This window comes from Rutilus rutilus (genome assembly GCF_951802725.1).
Source record: "Rutilus rutilus genome assembly, chromosome: 16".
NCBI classification, from domain to species: domain Eukaryota; kingdom Metazoa; phylum Chordata; class Actinopteri; order Cypriniformes; family Leuciscidae; genus Rutilus; species Rutilus rutilus.
Window position 1 is genome coordinate 5,772,660 of NC_140224.1, and position 12,905 is coordinate 5,785,564.

Sequence of the window (12,905 nt, forward strand, 5' to 3'; positions counted from 1 at the left end):
ACTATTCTCTGGAGGAGACCAGCACTGGAGGATGCACCTGTCTGAAGCAGGCCACTGACCAGCTTCACTTTCCATCCTGACATCCCACAAGTAATGAATCTGTGAGCGGACGAGCAGAGAAGCGCACTTCAAAATGGCAGACAAGGATAGTGTGGAAAAGTACTTGGAGAATAACCCACAGTTCGCCAAAGAGTATTTTGAGAAGAATATCCGATGCGAGGCCCTCGCCGCCGCTTTTGCCGAGAACCTCGACATCAAAGATCCGACCTCGTTCAAGGATGTCAGCAAAATCCAGGAGGCCAGCATCATCTTCGACATGATCAAAGACATGTATTCGCAGCCCGTTATGGAAAAGGCCATGCACAAGGTCCTGCAGAGGATATGTATGCTGGTGAACGCCGACCGCTGCAGCTATTTCATAAACCGAGCGAGAAACGGCATCCCTGAGCTCGCTACGTGTCTTTTCGACGTCACCCCTACCTCGAAATACGAGGCCAACCTGGTCAACCCTCAGTCTGAAATTGTGTTCCCTACTGACATTGGCATAGTTGGCCAAATAGCAACCACCAAAAAACCAGCTAATGTTCCTGATGTCAAACAGGTGAGTAAAAGAAGTAAAGCTGTCTTTCATTGCTCCCCTAGTTATTCTTTTCTTTAAAACTGAATTACGCTCTGCAAATAGCAAACATATGTGTTAAACACAAACACGATAAATCCAAGCAGAATACATTGAAAGAGATTTTTTTTTTTTTAAATAAAAACTAAAAATTCATAGATAACAAAATATACAACAAATGTTAGCACAAAAAAAAAGATCTATAACCACGTTCATAGAATGGGTTAATATATATTGCTGGGACTTCACAGAGTTCAAGGCATTCTTTTTTCAGCTGCTTTAAGGATTGAAATCAAATTTTTTAAGTAATTTTTAAATGCCACAAATCTTGTAGCAACTTAGTAAAAACTAATTCAACCTTTTTGTTTTGCATGAAAATCTCTTTTTTTTATGTCCATCCAGCCACTATAATTTTCTGTAATTTCAAATAGCAGAAACAATTTTGAGTTTTTTTAAATAGCATTTAGCAATATGTAAATTGTGTTCAAAATGTAAGAAAATATATTTTAAAAAGCCAGTAAGCAGTGTTTTATATTCCTAATAGATGACGATTTATGCAGATAATACACCCTAAACATATTATGTGGTAACATCTAAAAAAGATAGACTGCATTAGGTGAAAGTCATTATTAGTTCAGGGAGAAAGAGCTCCTCAAGCCACAACTGGGTTTTCGCTCTTTATAGAGCTGAAATATGCTTTACACACATTCGTTTCTGAAAAGACTGCATGTTGTAGGCAAAACATCTTCTTAGGCTTCTTAGGTGAGTCTGTTACCTGAAAGTCGGCCGTTAGTTTGACAAAAGATTAAGCTTTTTCTGTCCCATGGTCATTAAGGGTCAGTCAACGCCCTGCAGAAAAGCAGCTTATTTTCTGTATTCCTGGTAGCCTGCACTTGCTCACTTATAATCGAGATTCATAATTTAAAAATAAAGGAAAATGTAAAAGTTAACACCACTCTTAAAATGATTTCTAAATAAGTGTGCAGTACTTCACTGAGACATGACACACATTTGACATCATCCAGCAGATCTTAAATGTATTGTGTGAGTAGTATGATAAAAAATTAACACTATTTTAGATACTTTCATGTGCTATATATACTTATACTAGCATGGTGTTTAATCATGGCACACTGGTGCAACCTGAGCTTAAGTGTTTGAGACAGGGATGAATGTATTAACCTTCATTACATAACACAGAAGTGTAAATTTAGGCAGAATTAGGACCGTTCACACCAAGGACGATAACGATAAATATATAGTTTTAAAAATAGTTCTTAATATTAAAGAATAGCAGAGTTCACACCACAGCTATAACGATAACTGCACAGAGAAACGATATCGTTGGAATCACTATCAGAACGATTTTATCCAGCTAATGGACGATATAAGCATTGACAGCCAATCAGAATCCTTTCTGCTTTAAAGAGCTCGAGCATTTAAAGTGGCAGACAAGCAGAATAAACACAACGATGTTGTCCGCTGATGTGGTGGCTAATAGTTAGCCTATCTTTATTATCTTTCTTCTTGGGGTGAACGGACCTTTAAGAACTCAGTGACAAGAGAAAAAAATCCAAATGGCTTATTAAAAGAGATAATTAAGTTGTTAATGTAGGCTAGTTATTCAAAACGTCTGTAGGCTATTCAGCAGTTTAAAAATAGGCATAATATTAATTATTCAAAATACCTTTACCTGAAGATGTGATTACCCGAAACAGCTTTAGCAAAATGAGATTCAATTCTGTGGAAATAAATATTTAAATAATTTTTAAATATGCGTCTTCACATGAATGCCAGATGTTGGCTACTGTCTAAAATGGCGGAGGGGTTAATTTGGTAATAAATAGTTTTTAATCAATCTATATTTTATACAATTTTTCAAACAGCCGTATTGGACATTATAACGAATACAACACTTTCCTGTCTTTGTTCCTTAGAATCCCAGATTCAGTGACTTTGTGGACAAGCAGACAGGATACACCACTAAAAACATGCTGACTGCGCCTCTCATGAGCGGGAAAGACGTACTTGGTGTGGTTATGGCAATTAATAAAGTTGGAGGAAATGAATTCTCCAAAGCAGACGAAGAGGTGAGTATGCTATAGCTACTTGAAATATGACATCAATGTGAAAATCTTTGTAAAAAACATTCACAATGGGTATACAGATGTAAAGCAGAAATCATTGTGATACTGACCTCAAAATTTGTGCTGAATCGGCATGACCAGATTGTTATGTTTTCAGGGTGTGGTCATGGAGTTTCCTTTGTGTCTTTTTTATTCAATCAAACATACTGTGTTTGAGAGTAAAACTAATTATTTTCTAATTAAAAAAATTAAAAGATTGCAAAAAAAGTCAATCTACAAATTACATATTGCAGATGAAAAAACGCACATCAAATAGACGTCTCTGAGATGTTTATGTGCTATCAGGGGATGCTGTAGTAATTTGTTAATGCTTTTACACTTTGTCATGGGTTTTGAAGCTTTTGAAGCGGTTTGAATAATGTGTGAGCATTGCTTTAAACATTTCTATGCTAACTGACAATGGGCATCCAATTGACCTTTATATTCACTGAAATGTGACCGTACCTAAAAAGTCAGCATGAAATAGAAGTTGCCATAGTCTTTTCTTCCATATTGTGAAACTACATATCGAACAAGAATTTTTTGGGGGCGGGACTTGATTTTGTCCATCGGGAATCGATTTGATGATTGTGGTTTGCTATTGGTCGATCTCATGCGAGTGGCAGGTTGTCCCGCCCTCATGCCAGTAATCACGGAAGTTATTTGGATTACAGATTATGAGGGCAGGGCACATGGATTTAAATTATTTATAACAAACACTGCAATATTCCATAAATTGATTCAATTTTGATTTCATGTTGACTAAGTAAATGTGTTACAAATGTTTTTCAGCTTTTCTCCAAGTACATCACTTTCGCCACAGTCATTGCCCTACAGCACTACACTGCATACATGTATAATGTGGAATCTAGAAGAAGCCAGGTAATACTGTGGACTACAGCACCTAATGATGTTTGACTGTGTTTTGAATCTTGATTCTGACTGTAAAGCGCCACCACAGGTTCTTCTATGGTCTGCCAGCAAAGTGTTTGAAGAGTTGACAGACATCGAGCGACAGTTTCACAAGGCCCTGTACACCGTCAGGACCTACCTCCTGTGTGAGAGGTACTCTGTTGGCCTCCTGGACATGACCAAAGAAAAGGTTTGTGACATCTGGTGAACATCCTCCATTTGGTCATTGATCAGTGGTTCATAAAACGCTCGACTTTGCTTTGATTGTTTAGGAGTTCTATGATGAGTGGCCGATTAAATTGGGAGACGTGGAGCCATACAAAGGCCCGAAGACGCCTGACGGCAGGGTAACACATTTCTTTCTCTTCGGTAAACAAGTCAGTATTACAGGCTAGTACTATTATTATAACTTTTTGTTTCTTCTAACAGGAAATCCTCTTCTACAAGATCATTGATTATCTGCTAGAAGGCAAAGAAGAGATCAAAGTCATACCGTAAGCATAATTATTTTATTAGGCCTTAAGTCATGTATTCTGCCACACATACACTACATGGGCAAAACTATTTGGACACCATTTTATAACGAGCTTGGCTAATCAAGTAATATTTGTGAGATCAAATCTTGTACAGAATTGTTCACAAGGCCTGAACCAGACCAGACACCTTTGGGATGAACTGTAGAGATCGACCAATAATTATTCCGATATAAAAGCATTTTTCGGAGTTTAAAACATGGGTGACAATGAGGGTGCTTATGAGCATTACAAAGTAATTAATTACTATAATATAATTACTTTTCCCTTGAAAAGGTAAAGTACTGTATCACCTCTTAAGGAATTACAGTAAATACTGTATAGGCTATAGAGCAATTCAATATAAAACAATAGTGGATTTAACATCGTCTGATGTTAAAATATGTTTGTAATGTAACCTTCTCCCTTTAAAGGCTTTGGTCAGTTCAAGAATAATTTATGAAATTTTATATAATTAATTTTAAATCATTAAAAGAGCAGTTCCATGTTTATGCTTGCATTGTTCAACTAGAAAGTAACTTATAATAAGTAATGCATTTCTTTTTAGAGAGAGTAATTAGTAATCAAATTACACTGTTGAAGGTGTAATTAGTGGATAGTAATTAATACAATTTTAGAGTAACACTGCTTATGAGATGCACGTAATATTTGCTGCAGACACACTCACTTTAAAAGACTAAAATAGTGCTGTTAGCAAAAACATGAATAGGCCAAGTGGAAAGAGACTCTTATGCATCTATGCATTTAATATTATATGCATTATGCACTTAATGCATTTACTGTTTTCTTTGTTGCTTCTAACAATGACGGGAGTGTCGGGACACATGGGCATTTCTTCTCTCTTTCATTTTATCGAGTTATTATTAAACCCAGTGAAGCTTACAACCAAAGTCATTTCACTCGGCGGCCATCTTTGAAACGCCTCTCGGGCAGCTATTTCAGTCATACAGCTCCTATCTTTTTGAATGGGGAAACATCAACTTCTCCAAAGCTGTACACCAAGCTTATGATTAAATTTCATATTTAAATCCCTTTGAGCTTCTAACGGATGCTGTAGTGACGCGATGGCTTTACCAATTAGCGAGTTGGACTTTTATTTAGAAGGTGGCACTTATTCCGCCATATTGTGCGTTTCACTTTCTCCCATTCATAGTAATTAAAGTGCACGGTCTTTGCATATCTAAAGTCTTTGTTACAACAAAGATTCAATACTTTAAACTGTACTTTTAAACAAATGATTACATTTATGCAAAGTTGATAGACTCGCTTGTCATTTATTTATGTTCTTCATTTGAAATATTAGACTGTTGTTGCTGCTGTTGTTATTTAAAAATTGCTTTTTTGAATTGTTGTGATATGATGAAATTAAGCAAAAACAGAAGTAGAACATTAAATATCGGTTCTGCATATCAGTTATCGGACATACAAATAATCAGCATTGCTTATAAAAAAGTTGATATCTAATGAACTTAAACACCAAGTGTGGTCTAGTCAAAACTGTTCTGGAAGGACCAACTCACTATTAATGCCTATAGTTTTGAAGTGAAATACACTTGAAGTCTACATACTTTTGCCCATATAACACACTAGCATACTAGTCTCACTATTGAATGTTACTGCTTCCAGGAGCCCTCCTGTTGACCACTGGGCACTTGTTAGCGGCCTCCCCTCCTATGTGGCTGAAAACGGCTTTGTAAGTTTAAAGCGTTTTCTTTAACAAAATCAATAACTATGCAGCTGTGAAAGTACATTATGCTAAAACCAAATTACTCATTGTTAGTGTGGCTGGAAATGGATAGAGCTCAGGGCTAGTTTGATTTTTCACCCTTGAGTACGCACTTAGACTAAAGTTGTTTTATAACCAGGTTAAATAACCACTTAACCCAAGTTAAATGAGATACTTAATGGGTTAAACTTACCACCTTCTTGCCTATGTTGATGGGGGAAATGTTGTGTTATTTCTCTTTCTGCAGATTTGCAACATGATGAATGTTGCTGCTGACGACTACTTCACATTCCAGGTACTGTAAGCCATCCCAGGATAAATCCCTCTCAGAGCTCATATTATTCCTAATCCACACCTAAAATAGACACAAACCTGTTACCTTCGAAATAGATTTAAACTGAGCTGGAAAACACTTTTCAATGATCACACTGTGAACAAAACGGTTTTAATTTGACTTTTTTTGTTTGCAACTTTTCAGAAAGAAGCTGTGGACGATTTGGGTTTCGTCATCAAAAACGTCTTGTCTCTTCCCATTGTCAACAAGAAAGAAGAAATTGTGGGTATTGCCACTTTCTTCAATCGAAAAGATGGCAAGCCATTTGACGAGCAGGATGAACAAATTACTGAAGTGAGTCGTTAGATGCTCACCATCCATTTGGCTCCATGAATCTTGAGCAGCAACACTAAAGTCTGTTTTTTGGACTTTGTTTCAGGCCCTGACACAGTTCTTAGGATGGTCTGTACTGAATTGTGACACATATGACAGACTGAACCGGATGGAGTGGAAAAAAGAAATTGCACAGGAAATGGTCTTGTACCAGACCAAAGCCACTCCAGTTCAAGTCCAAGAGATTCTGGTGAGACATCATAGTGTAAGAAACTGCAATCTGTTTTATTGTGTTGACTAAACTTTTTTTTTTGTGTGTCTTGTTAGAACACAAAGGCGAAGTTTGACCAAGAACCTGAGGACTGCGATCAGAAAGAAATGTACAAACTCTTGGTATGATTTCCCCCCCTCTGAACCAATATACTCCTAGTGATATATTATAGATCTGATATGTTCAATGATATTTGATTTTTAACACACAGAGATCCACCATTCCAGAGGCCAAAGATGTCGATCTCCTATTATTTAGTTTTAGTGACTTTCCTCTCTCTGAGGTTGACCTTATCAAGTGTGGCATTCGTTGTTTCTTTGAACTTGGAGTGGTTGAGAAGTTCAAGGTGCCAGCAGAGGTGAGACTGGACTTTACAAGCATTTGCACATTGAATTTGAGCACACAAAATTTCATCGGACACCGCAACGGTCGTGATATGGCGTCATGCATCTTTTTTTAAAACATAAATTCAACATATAGCAAATAATAAATCCAAAATGAAAACATATACAATCTACTCCACTTTCCCGCAATGCAGCAGATTTAAAGTTTGTGTTCTTTCATTTCAGAAAAGAGCTCACGCCGTGACTTATCGTTAATTTTTTGGTCTACCAAACTTGAACTTTGCGAAATGCAACACTTCTTCACATGAGCTCGCGTTTCTGGTCTCCAGCATTCATAAGCGTATGAATGGAAGTGAAAGGAATGAAAAGTGTCGCGTGAAAACTGATTTTCCAAGTAGCACTCATCTTATTACTTAAGCCTATGTTTATTTGGCAAGTGATTAGCAATACACAGAAAGCTCAGCAGATTTCCACAGATCAAATGTCCACCTTTCACAAAGTTTTACATATTCCCCAGCCATTGCCAAAACCTGGACCTGGCCTGAACATAATACAAATTTGAATGCAACAGTTTGTGATTCAAACGTGTATGATATTGTGAAATCAATAGCATGACATGTTCCTTCACTTTTGGGATGAAACTTTTTTGGACTTAAATGCCGTCTTACACCAGGTCCTAACCAGATGGATGTACACCGTACGAAAGGGCTACAGAGATATCACCTACCATAACTGGAGGCATGGGTTTAATGTGGGCCAGACCATGTTCTGTCTCCTGCAGGTGAGTTTTTTTAGTCCACACATCATGTTATTTACCATTAAAGAGGTCATAATATTAAATATTTTTTGCTTGGCTAACAGACCGGAAAGCTGAGGAGATACTACACAGACCTTGATGCCTTTGCGATGGTAGCGGCTGCGTTCTGTCACGATATTGACCACAGGGGTACCAACAATCTCTACCAGACAAAGTAATTTAATATATATATAAGTTTTACTACTAATATTTTCCAATAAAGCAAGGAAGACATTCTGCTCACAATCCATTTCCAATGTAGGAGCGGATCACCTCTGGCCAAGCTTCATGGCTCCTCCATCTTGGAAAGGCACCATCTTGAATACAGCAAGACGCTGATGGCAGAAGAGGTTTGTTAGGATACAAAGCACAAGTGTTCCAGAGTTTAATGCAATAACCAGGCCAACGTTATTTTTTGCTCTTTTACAGAATGTTAATATTTTCCAAAGTCTGCAGAAACGCCAGTTTGAGACAGTCCAGCACTTGCATGATGTCTGCATCATTGCGACTGACTTGGCCTTGTATTTCAAGTAAGCGCTCGAGAGCATATCTTCACCTCAAGTAGAGCCACTCTTGAACATATCATACTGATGATGGTCCTGTTTTCTTCCCCAACACAGAAAAAGGACAATGTTCCAGAAGATTGTTGATGCCACCGAACCAATGGCTGATGAGAAGGAAGCGATCGCCTATGTGGCCAACAACCCCATTAGGAAGGAAATCATTATGTAAGCATCACTTCTCATTGAAACCCTGCTACTTGAGAAAGTATTGAATTGAGTTTTTGAAGACACGTTGTTTGATTCCAAACAGGGCAATGATGATGACCGGTTGTGACTTGTCTGCCATTACCAAGCCATGGGAGGTCCAGAGCAAAGTATGTGCAACTGTGGTTATTCATGGTCAGGATTATCCAGTCCTTGGGTTATTGCGAACTAAATGGCGCTTTTTTTTTTCTTTCTGAAGGTGGCTCTCATGGTGGCAGCTGAATTCTGGGAGCAGGGAGATCTGGAAAGGACTGTGCTAGATCAACAACCCATTGTGAGATTGTGAAGATCAATTTCACCTAGTTTTGCTTTTGGTTTTCAATTGGTTGCATTGTAAGAAAACTAGTGCCTGAATGAGAATACATTTCTCTTGAATCTCTTCTCAGCCCATGATGGACAGGAACAAGTCAGACGAACTTCCGAAGATGCAGTGTGGTTTCATTGACTTTGTGTGCTCGTTTGTGTACAAGGTAAATCCATCAAACTGTCAAGCTGGAATCAAATTGGGTTTTTGCACAGACATCCGTGTAAGCAGAAAATGGGACAACTGTCCGTAATGGCCTTTCCTGGAATGTCAGCACAACTTTGCTAAAATGTTCTGACAGGGAATGATGTATCGGCAATTACTGGTGGGCTTGTGAATGCTTGCAATAACAGGCCTCTTTTCTCATACAGGAATTTTCAAGGTTCCACAAAGAGATCACTCCCATGTTTGATGGCCTGAACAACAACAGGGTCCACTGGAAGGAACTGGCCGACATTTGGCAAGCAAAAGTGGACGCTTTGGAGAATGAACGAAAGCGACTAGAAGAAGAGGAGGCTAAAAAAGGTGCATTGTCCATTTTTGGCACTTTTATAGACAGGAATAGTAGATAAATGAAAGGAAATGATAAGGGAACTGGATCAGAAAAGGGCAAGAATTGCCTGCTAGGGTAAAGCTAGTTGTGATTATGGACTATGGACTAAAGACTAAAAGTCTCTCTCTCACAGCCTCGTTTTCATCTGCATTAAATTCAACAATTTGTCTAACCTGACTAAGATTGAAAGCATGTGTAGCCTTGGGGGACCAAACGTACATGACATAACTTGTTACATCAACTACTTCAATTTCTCTTGTTTAAACCCTGTTTTTTTGCTTTTCTTACCTGAAACAGCTGGTGGTGATGATGGAGGTGGAGAGGGAGGAAAGTCCAAAACCTGCACCATATTTTAAACATCATCCGCCAGAAATTCAGAGCCACAGAGAAGTCTGGGCCAGCTGGCAATCATGTAGAGGGAGGTGAAATGTGCTCCTAGGATCACTACATTTTCACCAGTTTCCTCCATTTTCTGTCTCATTTCCCTGGACGTACCTTCTCCAAGTGAACACGTAGGCATTCGCCAGAAATGGAAATACTGTACCTGTCAAGATTCTCTTTCTGATGGGGTGCCAGCCTAGAGCACCAGCTAATTTTCACCATATAGACAATTTCATGCTTTTTCCTAACCGTTGATTTCACTTTGACTGTACCTTTTAACGTCTCACTACACCGGAGGAAGTAGTGCATATGTAACCACTACTATTTGCCACACAATGGTGGCCGAAACACAGCTCTATACATATGCTGAATGTGCAGTAGTTCACAGAGCTTACTTGGAGTATACGGCTTTTGAGTCCATAAAAGTTCTGTCATTATGAATTAGAGCAATAAATGTTAATAACTTTCTTGACAGTAACTAATTGATCAAAATAGCATAATTCTCGACTGATTCCAGAATCATGTGGTGTTTAGCTTCTCTGTAAAATGAACATAGAAGCTTCCAATTTGACTTTTCTTCTTTTGATGAATTCACTCCCATTTAAAGGTGAAGTGTGTAATTTCTGTGCCACCAAATGAGTTGCAAAAAAACTGACTGTTTTCAAGCAAGTTTCCTGAACACACCCCCATCTGTAATTGGTCAAACAAACCGATAGCCCCACCCCCAAACAAACGCCATTGGTGTTGCTGTTGCCAGGCTGTTTATTGTTTTGATAGCACCTTTTTTTGGGTGAAATTAACTTACAAATGACTTGCTTAGAGCGCTCTCTGCATACTAAACAGGAGAGAAAGGATTTTAACATCCCATAAAACTACACACTTCACCTTTAAACTACCAAAAAGCATTTTAATACATATCAGTTGCTTTGTTTAGAGTTGAAGGACCAACTCATTTGAATAAGAGCTTTTAGAAGCTGTGGCCGATGGCTTATTAGCAAGGGATTTGTAAAACACACAAAGATATCATGCTACAAGTCTTTCACACTGACAATGAGTTGTTCAAAGGGGCGATGGCACTGCTAATGCTAAACATCTTGTGCGGCATTTGCGTTTGCTTGTTACAGGACGTTTGGATTCTTAAAAGATACACTTTTCTACTTTTTTTGTTCTTTAAGGAAGATGAATCTGAGAAGGTGAAACGGTCTAATTCATTGTCAATGGATTATGTATTCAGGAACATTCCAGCTGTGAAGAAACAGGAACTTTTATGTTTGTTCTTTATTCATTTAATGATACCTAAGCATCGCACATAGTTTTCAACCATAATGTATTATCAAAAGTATAACATTGAGTGTATTACATAGAATATCAATTGATAACATAGCGGTATTTGTTTATACCAAACGTTTAAATTACTTTTAAGGGGTATTCTATGGTATTCAAAATGTCAGGGAATATTTAAAGAAAGTCTATCATATGCTGTGACAAGGCAAGAGGGAACGGTCAGTTCTTGAACATGTGTAAACCTATAAGGAGATTTGAAGAGAGTTTGATGGGGGAGCAGCTCCTGAGATTCACTCAGATTTAATCTTTAAATACCATGCTTATTTAAAGCAGACTGCTGAAGCCTCTAGATATCTCCTCTGGCAGAAGGCACTAACCCAGTTCGTAAGGTCAAAGTCTCCTTTTTTCTGATCTTTTGAGAATCGGCAGTAGCAAACAAAGTGTTTATTTCAGGTAGCTGCACACTGATATCGCCTGATGTCTAAAAAGCTCATTCTGCTTTAGGAAATATACTAGGCCCCGATTTGACCAACCAAACAAGTGTATATAAAATGACCACTGAAGAGATTTAGTAAATGTACTAACACATAAAATGATTATGCAACATCCGCTTGTTCGAAAAATCTGTTAAAGCGAAAGTTCACCCGACAATTTTGTCATCATTTACTCACCCTCATGTTGTTACATACCTGTATGAGTTTCTTTCTTCTGTTGAACACAAAAGAAGATGTTTAAAAAATGTTGGTAAAAACAGTTGATGGAAGCAATTGACTTCCATAGCAGGAAAAAACCCAATGGCTATCGACAACTTTTCTTTAAAATATCTTCTTTTGTGTTCAACAGAAGAAAGAAACTCATACAGGTATGTAACAACATGAGGGTGAGTAAATTATGATAAAATTGACATTTTTAGGTGAACTATCCCTCTAAGGCCTTTAATCCAATAACAGGGGCCATGACCGTTTGACTATACCGGAACTACTAACTACATTTAAATGTCAAACCCTCTAAATCCAGATCAGACAGTAGAGGCCAAAAGTGAGTAAATCTCATCTCAGGTTTATGGTTTGTACACTTTGTTAGGCTTGTGTATAATAATATGTACTGCATCTTTTGGAGTGAGCATGGAACTGATATCTGATCCTCTTATTTACTGAATACTACCACGCATATAAGATACTGTAAATTATGTCATGTGAAGAAATAAAAAACATTATTCAGAGCTTTCTGGAGTAGTCTTTGACCACATCTGCTTTTAGTTTAAGGTCAGGTGACCGCACAGTCCTGTCAGGTTGCTTAGAGGGCATGTCAGGAAGCTCTCATGACTTTTCTATCATGCAGCGGATTACCTAATAAAGCTGGATCATCCCCAGGTAAAGAGGCTCAGGTAATTGGCTGACAGCCGAGACAGACGACTTTTCTCTTTCTTACAATAAATATAGAGCAAAACGCTTCATGTTCAACTTTTAGAACTACACCTCATTTGTCATTTTACGTTTTGAGGGAATACAGAAATGCAACAGAAGCCCAATCGCAAGGGGCATCTGTCTATATGTGAGCATGATAGACATGGATCTCATTGAACAAAAGGTATTCAGCCCCCACCTGACTGATTCTTCACACTGATTGGCTGGCAGCCACCATCGGGTAAGCTAAGGCCCGGGACAGTTTGACAGTCTACCGTG

The 12,905-nt window shown here is 38.1% G+C and overlaps 1 protein-coding gene across 1 annotated transcript; it reads left to right on the forward strand.

Annotated features, from left to right (window-relative positions):
* pde6c (phosphodiesterase 6C, cGMP-specific, cone, alpha prime) lies at positions 1–12,453 on the forward strand. The gene is made up of 22 exons (XM_084433443.1): positions 1–601; positions 2,554–2,706; positions 3,535–3,624; positions 3,704–3,844; positions 3,927–4,001; positions 4,084–4,148; positions 5,814–5,880; positions 6,161–6,208; positions 6,392–6,541; positions 6,627–6,770; positions 6,848–6,913; positions 7,003–7,149; positions 7,809–7,916; positions 7,997–8,106; positions 8,194–8,281; positions 8,361–8,461; positions 8,552–8,659; positions 8,745–8,808; positions 8,898–8,972; positions 9,085–9,168; positions 9,374–9,527; positions 9,853–12,453. Exons 1-22 carry the CDS (start codon positions 134–136, stop codon positions 9,909–9,911), a joined length of 2,565 nt encoding a protein of 854 aa, XP_084289569.1. The 5' UTR covers positions 1–133; the 3' UTR covers positions 9,912–12,453.
* The last annotated feature ends 452 nt before the right edge of the window (positions 12,454–12,905 follow it).